A 21466-nucleotide genomic window follows, 5' to 3' on the forward strand; every position below is an offset into this window, starting at 1 on the left:
GGGGGGAGAGAAAGATCGGGGAAGCTAGATACAATGGTGCCCCGATTTGAGAGGAGCTTCGGCTTCAGCCCGCCAGCAGGAAATCCCTCTAAGTGTGGCCTTGATGGACAGAAACACCCCGAGGCCAAAGGAAAAAGCAAAGTACTGTTAAATAGTGAGGTGGTTTTAGGCGGTGCAGCCACTGAGAAACACCCTGCTAAACCTGCCCAAAACCGGAACTAGTTTATTTCCGATTAAATCACGCCCTATATCTACCTCTGCTCATTGAACATAATAGTGGATAGCATGTCCCCCTTTGCTAATATCAAGGGATGGAGGAAAATTAAAACAGGAGAACTTGTCAATTCTCAGGTTAAGCTGATGCAGGATATGAATAATGATTGCAGTGAGTTAATGGAAAAAGACTTTTAAAAACTGATAGCTTAAACCGTTGTGAGGGGCAGAATTGTATAGATTCAGGATCTCACTGCCAGAATCACATGTGTAACTCAGAGGACCAGGGGCGGGATTCTCCATTGGCTAACGCCAAAATCGCAAAATACGATTGGGCGGAGAGTAGGTTCCAACGCTAAATTCACGGTGGGTGCCAATTTGACACCAAATCGCAATTCTCCGTCACCTCGACAGCGGTGTCAATGCAGTTCGGAATGCATGTACAGTAGACACCGTTCGCATATTATTAGCGGGCCCGACCCGGTATTCTCTGGGGCCTCCATGATTCCCTTTCTCCGATGCACCGAGTTCCCAATGGAACTCCGAGTTCACTTGTGCTTTTAAAATCATGAAACCGGCATCGTGGCTGCTAAGGGAGAGAGAGGGGGTATGGAAAGTGTCCAACATCGCTATAGTTTTTTGACAGTTGGGCTGCTTTTGCCATGGCCGGGGGAAGCAGCGAGGGGTGGCCAGGAAGTGGGCTGTGGGGTCGGGGTGGAAGAGCACGGAACACCATTGCCACAGCTGGCATGGCAGCCATGCAGATACCCACTGTGAGGCTAGGGCCACGGGTTGTATAGGTGCCCCCCCCCCCCCCCACCCCCAGGACACCGTCCTCGGTGTCCTCTGGCCCCAGCTGACTCAGCTGCTGTATGGGCTCACTGCAGCACAATAATAATAATAATCGTTTATTGTCACAAGTAGGCTTCAATAAAGTTACTGTGAAATGCCCCTAGTCGCCACATTACAGCGCCTGTTCGGGGAGGCCGGTACGGGGGAGCATTATTCTCCTTTTGTGGGAGGGAGAAATGCTGCAGAGGTTTTTGCTTCGAGGTGGCGATGGTGCATTTACACCACAGAAACAGGCCATTTGTCCCAAATGATCTATTCCATTATTTTTTGTTTCCAATTAAGGGGGAATTTAGCGTGGCCAATCCACCTATCTGCACATCTTTGGGTTATGGGGTAAGATCCAAGCAGACACGTGGAGAATGTGCAAACTCCATATGGACAGTGACTCGGGGCCGGGATCGAACCCGAGTCCTTGATGCTGTGAGGCAGCAGTGCTAACCACTGTGCCACCGTGCTGCCCTTCTATTTCAGTGTTTATGGTCCACACAAGCCTCTTCCCATTCTATCTCATCTCACACTATCAGTATGCCTGTCCCTCCTGTACCTAACTTCCCCAAAAATGCATCAAAATTATCTTCTACCTCCTCCAATCCATGGACAACAAGTAGCACATTCGAATTACTCTGTCAGGTCAAAATTCTGTTCACCCATCATCCCTGTATCCCGGTCTACATTGGCTCCGAGTCAAGCAACACTGTCTAACCCATGTTTCCAAATCTCTCCACAAGCCTCACCATTTCCTATTTCCAGAAACTCTTCTGGACCCACAATCCTCCAGTATATCTGTTCTGTACTCTTGAGCATTCCCAGTTTTAACCGCACCTTCAGCTGCCTGGATGCGAAGCTCCAGAATTCCCTCCCTAAACCTTTCCACTCTTTGATGTGTTAGGCAGGTTGATTCGGTGTGGACTGCACTTGATGCAGCGATGTGAGGAACAGACCTCCAACACTGTAGAAGATCCAACACGGTTTTATTGAACGATAGAACTAACATACATATTTAACTGTGGGTCGACACTATACTGAACTGACTGGAGAACTTGTACTAGCCTGACCAGACTTACTAGCTACCGCATGGTGTTTGCACTGTGCTAGCTCGTGGACTCTGACTGTCTCAGTGGCTGGGTCCAGAGAGAGCGGGAAACCTAATGCCCTCTGGCTTTATAGTGGTAGTGTCCTGTCTGGTGATTGGCTGCACTGTGCTGTTTGCTTACTGGTCATCCTGTGTGTCAATCACTGCTTGTCTGCACTTCATTATATACATGCGTGGATATTATGACACTCCTTACCTCACTTTTCTCTTTTAACTCACTCCTAAAAACCGACCTCTTTGACAAAGCTTTTCATCACTTGCCCTGACATCACCTTACGTGGATCAGTGTCAGCATGACCTGTTGGTGCTAAAGAGGTTTCTCCTGATTTCCTTATTAAATGTATTGATGACTCTCCAATATTTATGGTTCCTGGCTTTGGATTCACCCAGAAGTGGAAGCTTTTTATTAAGCCGACCCATCAATCCCCTTCACAATTTTAAAGGCCTCTATTAGATCACTTTGCTTCCTAAAGAGCCCAACCTGTTCAGTCTTTCCTGACAGCTATAACCTCATAGTTCTGGCACTTACCTCCATAAATCTATTTGTAATTCTCCAATAAGGGATATAAAATCAAGGCTTAGGAATCTGATGGATGGTTAGGAAGAGTAGGTTTAATGGACCACGAATCTTCCCCGTTCCAAAATATTGCCCCATCACCGTCATTTTTAGTTTTAAGACCTTTTCCTCATTCAGAAACAGTCCTATTAATGCTGCTCTTCCCATGCGTCCTTCATGTGAAAGTGTTTTTTTATGCAGCATGAGAACCATGGCCTGGAAAATCCTAGGATTTGACAAGGCTCAAAAAGAAGCCTTTGTATCAAATGTGTCCCAGATTGGGTAGGATGGGAACCATGTGAAAAAGTAATTGCGATAGAGCTATTTAAAAAAAACTGTTAGCGGCAATTTCTGAATAAAACCTTGCATCAGACATAACCAAACGAGAGGAAAATGCTTCATTGAAATCATGTGTTACACTTGGCATCTGCACATTGATTTATTTAAAAAAACATAAGCAAATAAGCAATGCATTCCGCGTCTATAAAATCGCCAGTGACTAGATTTGTTTTCTGCTTGAGCACGTAATTGTAGAATATTAAATGCCAAGTTAAATATTCTGAATCCCAGCTGACTTGTATTATTTTAATCGTTAACAGTATAACTGCTTGACAGTTGGTATTGTACTGCCTTGGAACCACTTCCTGTGTGAATTCGCCCAGGAGTAAAGATTTCTGAAAAAAGAGACAGGTCAAAGCTTTTGGCCTTGCATGCATCAGACTTTGCAAGAATAGCAGTTTAAGGAAGACAGCAAATTATACTGTATGGGAAGAAAATGTTGATTGGTTGGTGTGGACTCCAATCAGCATTCTCTTCTCACAAAGTATAAATTGTTGTTTTCCCAAAACTGCTATTCTTGCAAAGTCTCCTGATGAGTGCAATATGAAAAACTTTGACATGTCTCTTAGAATCATAGAAACATAAGATTTGGAGACAGTTCCGGCAGCACTTTAGGTTGGGAGCAAGGTCGAGGGTGATGCCGATCAGGGGGAGTCACGGATTTGAGCCAGGGAAGATAGATGCGAGGCTCTGGGGATAGGCAGAGAGGGGGATTAGGGAGATGAAGGGTCTGTTTCCGGGAGGGCAATTTCCGAGCTTGGAGGAGTTGAATGAGAAGTTTGTGCTGGCGCAGGAAGAGAGTTTCCGGTACATGCAGGTGCAGGGGCTTCTGAGGAAGATTTTTCCGACCTGCCTGATAGTGCTTGCCTCTTGGAGGAGGTGCTGTCAGTGGGTGGGGGGAGGGGTCTGCTGTCAATGGGTGTGGGGGGGAGTGCTATCAGGGGGTGGGGGGGGGGGGGGAGAGGGGGATCGTCACAGTGATTTATGGGAGGATTGAGACGAGGATAAGGTGTCCGTGGAGGGGGTTACGGCTAAGTGGGAGTTGGGGCAGCATTGGAGGAGGGATTGTGGTGCCAACTGTTGCGGAGGGTGAATCCCTCGACCTCGTGTACGAGGCTGGGGCTGTTACAGCTGAAGGTGGTGTACAGGGCGCACCTGACTAAGTCAAGGATGAGCCGGCTGTTTGAGGGGGTAAAGGACATCTGTGAGCGGTGTGGGAGGGGCCCTGGTAATCGTGTGCATATGTTCTGGTCCTGCCTGAAGTTGGAAAGGTTGTGGAGGTCAGTTTTCAGCATCATTTCGGGGGGTTTGTACATAGGTGTGGAGCCCGGTCCCCTAGAGGCCATATTCGGGGTGTCAGACCGGCCGGAATTGCAGACGGGGGCGGGGGCAGGTGTTAGCCTTCCCCTCTATGATTGCTCGCAGACGAGTCCTGTTGAGGTGGAGGTCAGCTTCTCCATCCTGTGCCTCAGCGAGCGTGGCGGGGGGACCTAATAGAGCTTTTAGCCCTGCAGAGGTGAGACTTTCCCTATGGAGGGGGAGGGGAGTGATGTGTTCCACAAGAGTTGGGGTTTATTCATCCTGCATTTTGGAGAGTTGGTTACCATCGACTGTTAATGGGGGAGGGGAGGTTCTTCTTACTGGGTGTGGGTGGGGGGGTTTTATACGTTGGGTGTCGGTTTTTTTATAAAATGTAAAATGTTGAAAGTCGGAATAAAAATACTTTTTTTAAAAATTGTAGAATTCCTTCAGTGCAGAAGGAGGATATTCAGTCCATCGCGTCTTCAACGGCTGTTTGAAAGAGCACCGTACCTAGACCCCCCCCCCCCCCCCCCCCACCTTGTCCTTGTAACCCAGTAACCAGACCTAACCATTTGAACGCTAAGGGGCAATTTCACATGGCCTATCCACCTAAACTGCACATCTTTTGACTGTGGGGAGAAACCAGAGCACCCGGAGGAAACCCACACAGACATGGGGAGAACGTGCAAACTCCACACAGACAGTCACCCGAGGCTGGAATCGAACCCAGGTCCCTGGCACTGTGAGGCAACAATGCTAATCACAATGCCACCGTGTCGCCCTCAGCGGCAATACCCGGGTTCTGTACTACCGAACGACTATAAAGTTTTCTTTGTTTGGGAATTAGTCTAAAGACAGAGCAAAGTTTGCTAATGGGATTGAAACTCTTGGAATGGGGTTGGGGCCAACACGGGCAAGAGGTACGTTTCAGGAATTTGTAGCTGAACCTAAATCCGCAGAGTTTCCTCCATGAAATCCCAAATGTTGGGGGAAGGATGTGTTCTCTGGAGCTGTTCCTGGATTATCCTGGGGGTTCCACTCAGGCGCCAATTTTTCGGCCAAGTAGATTCCTTGTCTGATGAAGGCAAACATCAGCTGCATATGCGACTTCCAATAGCCCCAGAAATGCTGCAGCTCCATCAGGGGTATCAATTATCTCCAAGTGGAAACACTACCTATAATTCGGGAAATGACAAAATGTTGACATTCTTCTTTGTCCTATAAAAAACCTCTTGTTCTGCCCACGATTCCAATTTCCCACTGGGCATTCGCCATAGGCACCACAATCACACCTTTAGAGGCAAGGGACACCCATGGTTGCTAGGCAAGGGTACTAAGGGTTCCAGGACCAAAGCGGGTAAATGCAGCTAGGACACAAATAAGCCATGATGTAACTTAGTGGTGGAATAGGTCTGAGGAGTTCAATGGCCTATTCTTGTCCCCATGTTACTATTATAATGACCTTACCCTCAGAATTTTCAACAGCACCAAGAGCCAGATAAATGATAGCTGGAATATCCAGCTGACCGTGCTCTCAGTGATTGCAGGACCAGCGAGTTGATATTGGCAATTAAAGGGTGGATTGATGCAGCCGTTGCTAATGCCAGTGCAAAGGGGATTGGAATAAACCCTCTTGTTGCTTCTTTCGATATTCTCTTCTTCCAGAAAGCAGCTTCCTGGGTAATAAAAGGATGGAAGCATCTTTTATGGGCCATTCCTGGTACAGAACACTCTCTGGGGCTTACATCATTACATTTGTCTAATTGTGCTGACACTTATTGCAGGGGACAGCTTCCTCGGTAATGCTTTCAAATCCACATCTTTTATAGTGGATTCCTAATTTATTGTCCTTGGGACTGGTTTATTGAACCCCTGAGGAACCCCTGAGGAGTGCCTGAGACACATGAGCAGAGAGCTGCGGTGGTGTCTTAGATTGACACCATGCACTGTCTGACAGTGGGTTAAGGCTGTCACTCCTAATAGCAGTCTCTTAACTTGATAATGCAGGGCATATTATTCAACACGTGTAGGAATTAAAGCCAGGCCTGCTGTGTGCACTGGGGCTCGAGGCGATCGAAGGAGTGCAGGGCAAGATATATAATCTGCAGTGAGACCATTGTAGCTCTGAGTGAATGCCCACCCGGGCCCCCCAGTTTCCTCCAAGCTCCCCCGAAGGAAGCAATGCGATTCATGCTGCGTATTGTTCTGCAGGTCCCAGGCATTGTCTGATAGCCTTCCTAAGTAACTATTATTTGCATGTGAACTTCAAGTGTCACTATAACAGGCATCACAGCCAATTTATCCAGAATCAGTCTCTTTAAATATCACTGAAAACTATACTTCCTGGAATTAAGTATAACCAGCCATTGGTATTCATAAATGAACCATCAATCAAATACAAACTGAACCATGCACAAAGTATGTGCATGTGTGAGCTTTGAGTCTTTTTCTGTGGCCTGTTTTGACAGAATCTCAGCAATGGCTCTGTCCATCAGCTGGAAAGTTAGTGGGGAATGTGTTGTGGGTGGGGGCATCTTTGCTGCTGCCATTTCTGAGTGACCCCATGCAATTGCATACCCATCAGGCAGTTAATTGCTTGGCTTCTGTCTCCTTCAGGTCAGGATGGGATTCTCCGTTAGCCGATGCTGAAATCAGGAAAGGTGAATGGGCGGGGAATCGTTTGCGACGCCAAAATTGTGTCAGGCATTGATTAGACGCCAAATCCCAATGCCCAAGCACCTTGACAGCGGCATTAATGTGTTCCGGAACGCATGTACAGTACACACTGTCTGCATATCATTAGCCGGCCCGACCCAGTATTCTTCGGGGCCTCCGCGATTCTCCGCCTCTGATGGGCTGAGTTCCAGATGGCGCGGTTCATTTGTGCCTTTAAAAATCGTGGAACCGCGTGGCGACTGCTGAGGGAGAGAGCGGGAGTACGGAAAGTGTCCAAAATCGCCATAATTTGCTGACAGTCGTGCCGCTGGCCGGGGTGCTTCTGTCAGTGCTGAGGGGAGCAGGGGCTGGTCAGGGGGTGGGCTGTGGGGTCTGGGTGGATGGGCATCGAACACCATTGCCGCAGCCGGCAAGGCAGCCATGCAGCTGCGCACACTGCGAACAGCCCGCTTTGACCTTAATGCCACGTGTCGTATAGGTGTCATCTTTTTGGCTGGGATAGTGTGTATGGGGAGTGTTATGTGTATGTGAGGCTGCAGCTTGTCAGCCTCTCGAGTGTCAATCATGGACCCGGCGAATCCTGTACCATTTTTCATTGGAATAGATTGTTCCAGGCAGCACCTGTGCGAGCCTCTTAATAGTAGCGGAATCGGTCCAGGTGTGGCGCCAGTTTTTCTGCTGTCAAAGTCCTCTAATTCTGCGTTGACATCAACACTGAGTCTCAGAAACGGAGAATTCCGCCCCCCAGCTCCAAGAACTGTCAGCCAATCGGAGGGCTGGCAGCTCTTTGGTCCCAGCAGCGCCATGGGGAATGGTGGCCACTGTTAGTATTGCACCCAGCCTGGCGAGCAACAATGGAAGCAGTCACAGCCTGGAAGTCAGCATGAGGGGCTCGCCGAATCCTGTCAAGCAAGCCCCAGTAAGAGAGGGGTGTTGTCATTGTTGAGGACAGGAGGCCATTTCTCTGAGGTGGGGGGAAACCCTTGTCGCCAGGGGGGCCCTCGCTGAGTCACAGGCTGCCCGACCAGAATGGAACACCCTCTCCAAGCCTGCAAGGAACTGCCAGCTTTTCCAGGGTGGTCTCCACGACTGGTAGAAGGGCATCAATTGGCCTCCGGCTGGGAAGACCCACTCTTGACTGAATCAGAGGGTGTCAGAAAGACTATGGTAGTCCATCCCTCGTCTTCCCTCTCAATTCTATGCCCCCAAAATGTTTCCAATCTCACTCCCGAGGGTGGAACGAAATTACCCAGTATGTCAGGATAGGTCTGTAGCTAAAGTAGGCAGTTAAATTCCTGCTGCATAATGAGTTATTAAAGGACAACCATCAAACTAAAACCACAATGCTTCATTCTATCCTCAGTCACCTGTTCATACGCTCCCACATTGTCTCGACATCTATTCCTTGCATCCATTTGTTTCACCCTCTCCGTAAATTATCTTGGAAGCTTTTTTTATGTTAAATGCACTTCTTAAAACAATTTGGCCTCCTGCAGTTGTGCAACAATGAGAGCACAAAGTATAATGGAACCTCAATGCATAGGTTTAATTGGCAGTCACCAAGGGATAATGGAATTGCATTCACTCACATAAAGCTGGAGGGTTACAATATTTTAATATAATTCATATTCTTAGTTGTATATGCGAATATTATGATTGAGAAGAAATTAAAAAAGAAATATATGGTACCAAATTACTAATTGATGCAAATAAGCCGATAATAAGAATCATCCCAATCAGCAGAATCTCAGAAAAGCAAGATAAGCAGAGCTATTTTAATATGGGAACAAATCTGATGATTATGGTAATATCTTCAGCCCTATGCAGTCTTTCAATAAAAGTTGCAGACAATCAATGCTATGTATTGCCTGAAGAAATCTTGTTCGATGTAGCCCAAGAGTGCAATAAAAGCAAATAGTTACGACTTATATTCTGCTAGTAGTGGTGTAGGATTTCCCCACAGACTGCTGCGATAACCTCAAATGTATAATAATGCCAGGAATAGCTGGTTACTGGTTAGTCTAGAAGTTCTCCTGACAGTGTTTTCCTAGTGTTGTTTACAGAAATGCTACTTTTCAGCAGCTGTGGGATGGGTCGGGTTTGGAATCCTGTTTTCATACAAGCTCTGACAATGAAAACAAGATGGCATTCATCGCAAACATGGCCCTCACTGTGTGCGATGTCTTACCAGTGCTACCGTGTATATGTAGCAGAGCATAGGGAAACTGCTGAATGTTTCAGGAAAAAATACCATTAAAGTAACCAGGGCTGTTTACTGAGTTAGTAACTAATAAACTGGTTCAATATAAGGGGGGGGGGAAGGTACGTTGACTTTGTGGGATGGCGTGACATGGTTGATAGCAAACCATCAGCCTGTTTTACATCATGCTGATTTGAAGTTGAATATTTGAGTGGGCTATGTTAACCCTTTTCAAAATAAATGGGGTCAATGACTATGAAAATACTGGACAAAGGAATGTGATATGAACATGCTAAGTGATCATGTGCTAGTTTTACAAACAGCAATTTATATGCTTCACTCTTTCTGCTGTGGCATTTACCATCTGCTTTAAATGCATACGGCCGATTTATGGCAGCAATGTGTGCACAATCTTACACATTACCATTCCTCCTCATTGTCCGGTTTACCCTCAGTAATTCAACATGAGGGGGAGAAAACCAACACACACACACTGGGTTTACTGAATAATCCCAAAGCCCAAGCAAGACATTGCAGTGATTTTCACTTAATTTGAGTGCCACCAAGGAATGTTTAATTTAAATCTTGTCACTGGTAAAATGAGGGGAGGATTGGAATTCCAAGAGACTGTGAAGTATTTTAATAAACTTTCAGACAGTGCTTTTCAAGCAGAACAGTACGTGACCAGAACGATTGGTGTTTGTTTTCCTCCAGCCTTAAATCTCCAAGGCAGCTTTGTTCTTTGGAGCCATTCTTTGGCAGTCTCCAGCACGTATCTGTGATGTGACAAAGCTTCTCTTGGGCCTTAGCAGTTGCCCACATCATGGGTACTAATGCTGCCCTTTCCGATGAGCTTATACATATGCAGGCCAGAAAGAATTCTCTAAAAGCCCCTCAGTCATTTGGTTGCCTTCCTTACAGCAGGCAAAACAAAGAGATTAACTTAGTCATCATTGTATCCAGACTACCTAACTGGAAAATCATAGGATGAGAAACATCATCCACAAAACGTATTGCATCGCAGTTTACATGTCAGCCTCCAGAGTTCAATGCTTCTGCTCTTTCTCATTCCTGACACATTACGTGTCTCTTTGAAATTCTGGGAGGACTTCTGGAAACAAATGGTTATTCCAAGGGTATTTATTTCTTCCGGACCTTATGCTGTTAATTGTTTTCTTCCCGCCGCCATTATTGTTTCCCTCCTCTTGCTGATCCCCTGGTTTGAGCAGCATTTTCGGCCCATGAGGAGGTAGGGTGCAGGGGCTGAGGTGGTGGAGTAATGGAGGGGGGTGGGGGGGAGGGGTGACCTGCTCTCAGTCATCTGTCATCATGACTCTGAACAGTCTCCTGATGCACACATTAGTAGAGGCCCCAGACTTGGCTGCTTTCTCTACAGTGATGCGACTTATCTCAACTCAGCCATTTCCCCATTAATCACCAGACAGGTTGTTGACTGAGGGAACTTGAACCTAAACTCTCACCCTGTAGTGCCATTGATACACTGCACTACCTCTAGCCACAAGTCTTGCCTGTGCTCCCACTGTGGAAAGATCAAATGGGGTTAATTCTTTTGCATCTCCTACCACTCTGCTCTAATAACTTCAGGGGAAACCCCTATTCTCCAGGCCAAAATGAGAGAAACCTTCCTGAGCAAATTCCTGGCGTAGAGTTCAATGTGCAATCTTCACTGAATTATTATTTCCCATAACTTCAAAACTGTGCAACCCATTACTTTTCTTGGTTGACCTTCCCAAAACAAGCTAACAAATATTACTATATTACTTGTATTCTTTTCCTCTTACTCTTTGCAATTGTGCTGTTGTGTCAATGGGTCTTCGGAGACTTTCACTCAGTTTTTCTCAATATAAAAATATGGGTTCTGACGTTTATATCCACCCCCATGAAGCTATTTTGAACACTTCAATTCTTCATCCTGTGAAAACACAATGCTACTGGAGAATATTATTCCATTAAGAGTCATTTGAGAAAGACTCAACAGATTGTTTTATTTTCTCTCCAGAAAGTGACATGATGGAGTTCTTTAAGATAATAAAAGTCTTTGATCGTGTAGATATACAGAAGATGTTTCCACTCATGGATAAAATGGGAATAATAGGCCATAAAGATAGTAATTAATAAATCCTGTGAGGAATTCAGGCGAAACTTCTTTACCCATAGAGTGGTTTATACGAACATATGAACAAGGAGGAGTAGGCCATTCAGCCCCGTTGACACTTCCACCATTTAATAAGATCATACCTGATCTGATAATAACCTCAAAGCTGCATCCCCCCTACCTCCATAAGACCATAAGATGTAGGAGCAGAATTAGGCCATTCGATCATGGCTGATATGTGTCTCATCCCCATTCGCCTGCCTTCTCCTGTAACCCCTGACCCTCTTATTAATGAAGAATCTATCTATCTCTGTCTTCAAGACATTCAGTGACCTTGGCCTCCACAGCCTTCTGCAGCAATGAGTTCTGCAAATTCACCACCCTGTGGCTGTAGAAATTCCTCCTCATCTCAGTTATAAAGGATCGTCCCTTCAGACTGAGGCTGTGCCCTTGGGTTCTAGTTTCTCCTATTAGTGGAAACATCCTCTCCACGTTCACTCTATCTACACCTCTCAGTATTCTGCAAGTTTCAATTACATCCCCCTTCATCCTTCTAAACTCCATCCAGTGCAGACACAGGGTCCTCAGCCGCACCTCATACGACAAGCTCTTCATTCCCAGGATCATTCTTGTGAACCTCTTCTGGACCCCCTCCAAGGCCAACACAACCTTCCGTAGATACGGGGCCGAAAACTGCTCACAATATTCCAAATGGGGTTTGACCAGACCCTTATATAGACTCAGCATTACATCCCTGCTTTGTATTCTAACCCTCTCAAAATGAATGCTAACATTGCATTTGCCTTCTTAGCTGCCAACTGAACCTGCATGCAACCTTCAGAGAATCCTGAACTACGACTCTGAAGTCCCTTTGTGCTTCAGATTTCCGAAGCCTTTCCCCATTTAGAAAATAATCTATGCCTCTGTTTTTCCTACTGGAGTGCATAACTTCATGCTTTTCCACCTTGTATTCCATCTGCAATAACCTATCACCCCCTTGTTTACCAAGAATCCATCCACTTAGACCTTAAAAATAGTCAAAGACTCTGCTTCCACCACCTTTTCAGGAAGATAGTCTCAAAGACTCACGACCTTCTGAGCGAAAAACTTCACCTCATCTCCGTTTTAAATGGCCGACCCCTTATTTTTAAATAGTGGCAGTAGAATGTGCTACCACAAGGAGTAGCTGAGACGAAGCATAAAAGTATTTAAGGCGAAGCTAGATGAGCATGAGGAAAAAAGAGTAGGACAATATGCAGATGGAATTAGGAAAATAACTGATTTGTATCACATTGCTGTGGAAGTTCAGTCATTGAGTATGTTTAAGATAGAGATTGATAGATTTCTGATTAACAATAACGTAAAGGGTTATGGGGGTGGTGGGTGGAAAAGGAATTGAAATGTCTGGTCAGTCGAAGGGCAGTACGGTAGCATAGTGGTTAGCACAATTACTTCACAGCTCCAGGGTCCCAGGTTCGATTCCTGGCTTGGGTACTGTCTGTGCGGAGTCTGCACGTTCTCCCCGTGTGTGCGGGGGTTTCCTCCGGGTGCTCCGGTTTACTCCCACAGTCCAAAGATGTGCAGGTTAGGTGGATTGGCCATGATAAATTGCGCCTTAGTGTTCAAAATTGTCTTCGTGTTGGGTGGGGTTATTGGGCTATGGGGATAGGGTGGGGGTGTGGGCTTGGATAGGGTGCTCTTTCCAAGAGCCGGCGCAGACTTGATGGGCCGAATGGCCTCCTTCTGCACTGTAAATTCTGTGCTCACAAGAATAATGCAGAATCTGAAGGCAAATTTATTTCTGTGTTTTTCTCTCTTTATTTCAGTTGGTCTTCACATCGGACGTTTCTGTGGGCCGTACGCTCCTGAACACATTCGATCGCTCACCGGCATTCTGTCTTTAACGCTGCACACGGATACTGCAATCGCTAGGGATGGTTTCTCTGCAAACTATTCCATTATCCAGAAGAATTCCTTAGAAAGTAAGTAAGAATTACTTTATCAACATAAAAAATTTGAGAAGTTTGAATTAGAAGATGTCACTCTCTCGACATGCTGAATAAAATTACAAAGAAGCACTGCTGTGATATCTCGGAAATGGACATATACCCGTGTTCAACAGCATTCTTTACTGAGGCCTGCCTCAGTGCATTGGTACTTTGATCAATAAAACAAAAACAACCCTCCAGCCCTCACCCTATACCCCCACACACCCCACACACACTCCCTGTATCCTCCATGCTAACCTTTGCCTCTTCATGCCCCCATACGCGCTTTGCGAACCTACACTCCTGCATCCACCCCCTCATGTACCCCCATACTCTTCTGGCCGAGCTATGCCTGTACCCATCCCCATGGCCTCCATAGGCTCCATCCCACCCTATGCCCCTCTACCTCCCTCCATGATCTGTCACAGCAATATACCCCTTTACTCGCCCCCCAAGACCCCGCAAACCTCCATGGTACCCCATATTACCCCAAGGGGCTGGTTTAACACAGTGAGCTAAACAGCTGGCTTGTCATGCATAACAAGGCCAGCAGCGCGGGTTCAATTCCCGTACCGGCCTCCCCGAACAGGCGCCGGAATGTGGCTTTTCGCAGTAACTTCATTGAAGCCTACTTGTGACAATAAACTATTATTATATTATTATATTCTACTTCACTGCCCTTTTCCCCTCTAGGCCAACTCAGTGCCAAATCCTGCCAACCCATACCACCCCATGCCCCTCACCAACCACCCTTTGCCAGGGGAAGATCCTACCAGAGGGAATGGCCGGAAAATCCCACTCATAATAATAATCTTTATTATTGTCACAAGTAGGCTTACATTAACACTGCAATGAGGTTACTGTGAAAAGCTCCTAGTCGCCACACTCCGGCACAAGTTCTGGTACACAGAGGGAGAATTCAGAATGTCCAAATTACCTAACAAGCACATCTTTTGGGACTTGTGGGAGGAAACCGGAGCACCCGGAGGAAACCCACGCAGACACGGGCAGAAAGTACAGACTCCGCACAGCCAGTGACCGAAGCTAGGAACGAACCTGGGACCCTGGCGCTGTGAAGTAACAGTGCTAATCACTGTGCTACCGTGCCGCCCCAGTGTCTAGTCCAGGGTTCAGAAGGAGCGTTACCTTGCACCTGAAGCGTTAACCCTGGTTCTCTCTCTCCACTGATGTTGCCAGACCTGTTGAGCTTTTCCAGCACTTTCTGATTTTGTTCCAGTCATTGTTTTTTTGCAGAAAGGCTTGGCAATTAATTAGCAAGAAGTAAGCTTCTACAAGTAGTGCATGAGATGAATGGCCAATTATTCTGTTCTTGCCGCTATTCATTGAGAGAGAAATGTTAACCTGATTTCCTGCAATTAAGTCTTTTACATCTGCCTGAACAGGCAGTCAGGGCCTCAATTTAATGTCACTTCTGAAAGACACCGACTCTGGCAATTTAGCATTGCCTTGGCATTGCGCCTTGTTTTCTTTTAACATCTTAAAGGCACTATATGATGGCGGGTTGTTGTTATTGCGCTGACGTTTACGACAATGGTCATGGTTTGTTTAAGCAGTACTGTAGCTGTCTGCATTCCTGGCCTTCATCATGCTGCTCTCCATCTAGTGTCCCAGGGGAGAATTGACAAAAAGCCTCATAATGCAGGCCAGATTCAGCTCAGGCCGGAATTCAAAGTAGAATTTTCAGGCAAAAAACAGATGAAGTTTCAGGTTCTGACAGTGTTAATTATGACTTTTATTGAACAAAAATTAAAGTGAAAGCTTTTGACACCGTCAACCAGGAAGCAATGCTTCTTCCCTGACCCCCGGCGACACAATGGATCATGTCGAAATGACAGAAATGGTGCAAATTGTATACGCGGCCGTTTCTGACATGCAAGTCCAAATGTCTGACAAGTCAGCTCTTTGAAATTACACAGGGTTGGGCCTGACCGTTTAAATGTGTACCTGGGGCAGTGTCATTCTCAATATTGTTAAAAGGTTCATACTATAACACCATGCGGAGGATTTTAACTTTTATCCTTTATTTTTTTCTGTTTGATTTCTTTGGCGCTTCACTGATCAGAACAAAGAGGATTGCTGGTTATTTTATTGCGCGGGGCTACCGTGCATTAAGAACGGCATCTGTTTCTGTCATTCTGCTGTTCGCTGTGAAACGCTTTTCATGTCTCCGTGTGGGGAAATGTGCAGAAAGAACTCTTGATGATTGGCAAGGCAACCAGGAAAGGATTTTGCTGGGGATGTACAACATTAACAGTAAAAAGATTGGGGAACTGAAATCCGGCTGCTGACAATATTGTGTGTGCCAAGTTCACCATGTAAAGCCACAATATCCCTTTTCTAAGGAGGTGCCGTCAGTTCAAGAGATAGCCTCAGAAATGCCAAGGCAGAAAATAGTCTCTGCAAACAAAGCTTTTGATACCTGCAGGAAGGAAAGAGCATTTCTCCTTTTTTAACACTTAAGCCAACATCTGGGCCTTATTTGTCATTTTGGAGGGAAATATTACCGCCCTTCTGAAAGGATTGAATATTACCGCCCTTCTGAAACAGCCTGAACGAGTACGCCAGTACAGTAACTGACTTCATAAGTAACTGTGTAGAAGACTGTGTGCCAAAGAAGCAAATCCGCGTGTTTCCCAACCGGAAACCCTGGATGAACTGGGATATCCACTGCTTGCCGAAGTCTAGGTCTGAGGCATTCAAGTCAGGTGACCTTGACCTCTACAAGAAAGCCAGATGTGATCTAAAGAAATCCATCAAAGATGCCAAAAGACAGTACCGGACCAAGCTCGAGTCCCAGGCTAGCCACATGGACCCCCGCCGTCTATGGCAAGGTCTGCAAGACATAACGGGCTACAAGATGAAGGCATGTAAAATCGTCGGCTCCAACACACCCCTCCCTGATGAGCTCAACGCATTCTTTGCCTGCTTTGAGCAAGAGGTTAGCGAGAGCGAGCCCTCCACCCCAGAAGCCACGGATGAACTTGTATCTGAGATCACCACTGCAGACGTCAGACCAGCCTTCTCGAAGGTCAACCTACGGAAAGCCACTGGCCCGGATGGGGTACCCGGACGAGCACTCAGGTCTTGCGCGGATCAGCTGTCGGGGATAATCGCAGACATCTTCAACCTCTCTTTACAACAATCTGAGGTCCCTATCTGCTTCAAGAAGACGACCATCATCCCTGTACCAAAAAAAAGTCAAGCAGCGTGCCTTAATGACTATCGTCCAGGGGCTCTGACATCCATCATCATGAAGTGCTTCGAAAGGTTAGTCATGGCACGAATCAACTCCAGCCCCCCGGATTGCCTTGATCCACTACAGTTCGCCTACCGCTGCAACAGGTCCACAGCGACGTCATCTCCATGGCCCTGCACTCTACCCTGGAACACCAGATAACAAAGACACCTATGTCAGACTCCTATTTATCGACTACAGCTCAGCCTTCAACACCATCATTCCTACGAAACTCATCTCCAAACTCCGTGGCCTTGGCCTCGGCTCCTCCCTCTGCGACTGGATCCCGAACTTTCTAACCCACAGGCCATAATCAGTAAAGATAGACAACAGCATCTCCTCCACGATCATCCTCAACACCGGTGCCCTACAAGGCTGTGTCCTCAGCCCCCTACCATACTCCTTATACACCTATGACTGTGTGGCTAAATTCCCCTCCAACTCGATTATCAAATTTGCTGATGACACCACCGTCTTTGGTTGGATTTCAAACAATGACGAGACAAAGTACAGGAATGAGATAGAGAATCTGGTGAACTGGTGCGACGACAATAATCTCTCCCTCAATGTCAACAAAACAAAGGAGATTATCATCTACTTCAGGAAGCGTAGTGAAGAACATGCCCCTGTCTACATCAATGGGAACGAAGTAGAAAGGATCGAGAGCTTCAAGATTTTAAGTGTACAGATCACCAACAGCCTGTCCTGGTCCCCCCATGCCGACACTATAGTTCAGAAAGCCCACCAACGACTCTACTTTCTCAGAAGACAAAGGAAATTTGGCATATCAGCTACGACCCTCACCAACTTCTAGAAGATGCACCATAGAAAGCATTCTTTCTGGTTGTATCACAGCTTGGTATGGAGCCTGCTCTGCCCAAGTCCGCAGGAAACTACAAAAGGTCGTGAAAGTAGCCCAGTCCATCACGCAAACCAGCCTCCCATCCATTGACTCTATCTATAATTCCCACTGCCTCAGAAAGGCAGCCAGCATAATTAAAGACACCACGCACCCCAGACATATTCTCTTCCAACTTCTTCCGTCAGGAAAAAGATACCAAAGTTTGAGGTCACGTACCAACCGACTCAAGAACAGCTTCTTCCCTACTGCCATCTGTTGCTAACTTTTGGTTGGTTCAATTGGCTCTGTTTTATAACCTTTGCTCTAGAGTCGCCAGGTATCTTTATGATACCACCACGAGGTTCAAGTTCAAGTAATGATCAATAACTCAACACACCAATTAGTAAGATTCAAATCAATACACATTTATTATACACAGTAAATCGCTACTCATGCATAAACTCTACTTTCTAGGCTATTTCTATAACTAACAGGCCTATACTTAGCTTCGGACTGGCCCACCAGGTCAGGGGAACAAATGGCCTTTCGTTCGGGTTCTGAGTCTGCGGGATTCAAAAGCTGGTATGGACTGGTAGCTAGGAGCGCCTATCTTGTAGCGAGCGTTGACCTGAGACTTACTTTCTTGGAGGCCGCTGGACAGTTCACTCTCAGGGGTTGCTTCGCATTGCTAAGTGACCCTGTCAAGAAGGATGATTTGAACTTGGAGGCTTTACTTTATAGTCCCCAGGGGCTTCCCGCCTTTCGGGGCGGACCCCGTACCTGGTTTCAAGTGATTGGACTTTGTTCCACTTGGTTCGATTTCTCCAATACTGGAGCTGTTCCCTGATCGTTGGGCGGTCTTTAAGTGTCCGTTAACCTCTTTTGTGTTGGCTCCTGCTGGCGCCGAGGAGTCTGGCTTGGCCTTGTTTACCTTAAAATGTTTCGATTGTTCCCGGGGATCATTCATTACTATGTAGATGGATGCTACATTACTATGCAGATGGCTGCTTGTATCGATGCTGTCTGGGTTTCTGCAGAGTCTAATACACAGTAACTTTGCACCTGCTAGTTTTTGCCTGTGTTGGTTGAATTTCCCTTCAGCCTTTGCGGTTCTCCATTTAAAATCGGGAAGTGGCCAACTCAGGTGGCTACACATCAGACTTTTGAATGGACCTACCTCGTATTAAGTTGATCTTTTCTCTACACTTTGCTATAACTAACATTATATTCTGCAGTCTCTCCTTCCTTCCCTACGTACGGTATGCATTGTTTGTACAGCATGCAAGAAACAATACTTTTCACTGTATACTAATACATGTGACAATAATGAATCAAATCAAATCAATTCAAAAAGGATTAGGTAGTGTTTAAGGGAAAAATAACTTGATGGCTCTGTTGTTAAATGTACTGTAGAACTGACCCAGAAGGATTCAGGTTTAATCTCCAGTATGTGATGACCGAAACAAGAACAGAAAATGCTGTAAATACTCAGGAGGTCTGGCAATGACTGAAGGGGGAAACATTTTTTGCCAGAACAGTGTGTCGACTGATCTCAGCTGAGTCAGGACCAGTTGTGTTGCAGTTGGCTTCTATATGTGTCCCTGTGTTAAGGAATGGAAAGTCATCCATCGTGCCTGCTACCCAAAATGCCAACAACTACAACTCACTAATGATAATAATAATTTTTATTGTCTCAAGTAGGCTTACCTGAACACTGCAATGTTTCGATTGCACCTTTAACGCAACAAAACATCTCAAGGCAATTCACAAGGGCCATAATTGACAAAAGATGCACACAACCCAAAGGAAGAGCCATCAGAACAAAAACTTGATCAAACTGAAGCATTAAGAAAGGATCCTAAAAGAGGAGAAAGAGGAGGGCAAGTTTAAAGAGATAATAACAGCGCTTAGGACCTAGGCAGCTGAAAGCGTAGCTGCCAATGGTAGGATGAGGGCAGTGGGAGATGCCCAAGAGGCAGGAAGGTGGAGGAAAGGGAGAGTTGGCTGGGCTCTGGGGATTCGAAGACTGCAGGCAGCTTAGAGCTTTTGATGAGCGAGGCCATAAACCCATTTGAACACAAAGAGGAAAATTCTAAAACTGATATATCGCTGAATCGGAGGTCAGGGTGGGTCAGCACGCACACGCATGAAGGCTATGGTGTGAGTTAGGATATTAACAGAGGAGCTTTGGAAAAATTGAAATTTATGGAAGGGTGCAAGAGGTTTAAAGAGGCCACTTGCTGGAAGGTGTACACAAGGATGTTAGATGCGAACAAGCTTATCTATCCGGTAAAGAGTCAAAACACATTGGCTTGGATCTTCTTCAGAGGTGCTCCCTCTCCAACAACTTTACTTTGTCGGAAGCCCAGAGTCAGTGGGGGATGGTGGAATTGTGGTGATGTCACTGGACTAGTAATTCAGAGGATCTGAGTTCAAATCCCACCACACCAGCTGGTGGAATTTAAATTCAATTAATAGTTCTGGGATATAAAGCTAATCTCAATAATGGTGACCATAAAGCTATGTTATCTATTGTTGCAAAAACCCATCTGGTTCACTAATATCCCGTAAGGAAGGAAATCTGCCATCCTTACCTGGTCTGGCCTACATGTGACTCCAGACCCACAGCAATGTGGTTGACTATTGACTACCCTCTGAAATGGCTCAGTAAACCACTCAGGTCAAGGGCAATAAATGTTGGCCTTTTCAGCAAAGCTAACATCCATGAAAAAAAACCTTGTGACAGTATACCAACAAATTACCACTGTGTTTTCGGTGAAGTCAGAACAGCACTGAGAAATTAGGTGGCCATTTCCTAGTCTCACAAGTCAGGAGTGGGTGCCAGAAGAGAGCCCATAACCTGTGGAATTGCACCTCTGTTCAAGTCAGCAGGAGGAGTGGGGAAACTGAGGGTGGAAACCGATAATTCAATTCATAACATGCTTTAACATTTTTATAAAAGATTTAAATAGAGCAATATGAAAGAGGAAATAATCAGTTTGAGAGACTGAATGAAATAGAGCAGAAGAAGGTCATTCTCCCCTGATGTACTGATGCGCTAAGCGTCAAGAACCACAAAGACATGTGAGACTTTAACTCAGGCTTTAATATACTACAAGGGAGGCTTACCCGACACAGACGACCCCAGAAAGAATGGGGGCTGTCCCAGAAGAGGTTCTTATACTGACTCCCGGGGGAGTGGCTAAGGCGGAGCTCTCCGTGGCCAGGTCGGGTTACCTACCAGTGACCGAACCTCTGCAGAGTTACAGTACAATACACAGTATTACAGGGCCACGTTACGCACAACTATTATATACTATGTACAATGGTAGGGAGGTACAGTGGTGTATCACCACATTCACCCCTTGTTTAGAAGGAAGTCCGGTGTGAAAATTCGGAGCAGTGAACAGAGTCCATCAGGAGGTTCCGTGTCGTCAAAGGTCGAGACGAACGATGGGTTTGGTCGATCTCTTTGAACGTCGGAGCTGCGGCGCTGAGGTAGTGTCCGGCGGTATCCGTGCGGTCGTTGGTGCTGGTTCGCGAGGCGGCATGACTTCCCCCACCGCTTCGGCTGGCTCGAGGCGAAACTGCGGGATGACAGCGGCTGGCACGGAGTAGTAACAGGCCGAGGGATCGACGGGAGCAGAGAGGGAGTGGGGTGGAGGTTGCGGGGCGAGGGCGGCAGGGGCCCCAGAGGGGGCCAGGTCCTTGATGGAGACGGTCTCCTCACGCCCGTCGGGGTACGCTATGTACGCGTACTGTGGGTTGGCGTGGAGGAGACGGACTCTCTCCACCAGTGGCTCCGCCTTAGAGGTCCGCACGTGCTTGCGGAGCAGGACGTCTCCCGGGGACAGGAGCCAGGATGGAAGCGATGTCACGGATGCCGATCTCCTGGAGAAGAGAAACATCCGCTCATGAGGGGTAGCATTCGTTGCAGTACACAAAAGAGACCGGATGGAGTGGAGTGCGGACGGGAGGGCCTCCTGCCAACGGGAGACTGGTAGGCCTTTGGACTTGAGGGCTAGCAGCACGGC

At 46.6% G+C, this 21466-nt stretch overlaps 1 protein-coding gene across 3 annotated transcripts in view; it reads left to right on the forward strand.

Moving 5' to 3' along the window:
- Positions 1-21466, forward strand: part of nrp1a (neuropilin 1a) — a 314669-nt gene that overhangs the window by 133191 nt on the left and 160012 nt on the right. For all 3 annotated transcript variants that reach the window (XM_072508335.1, XM_072508337.1, XM_072508336.1), the window contains exon 6: positions 13174-13329. In XM_072508335.1, the coding sequence (XP_072364436.1) occupies positions 13174-13329 (156 nt within the window). The remainder of the gene's footprint in view (positions 1-13173; positions 13330-21466) is intronic.

Source organism: Scyliorhinus torazame, chromosome 6 (assembly GCF_047496885.1).
Source record: "Scyliorhinus torazame isolate Kashiwa2021f chromosome 6, sScyTor2.1, whole genome shotgun sequence".
NCBI lineage: Eukaryota > Metazoa > Chordata > Chondrichthyes > Carcharhiniformes > Scyliorhinidae > Scyliorhinus > Scyliorhinus torazame.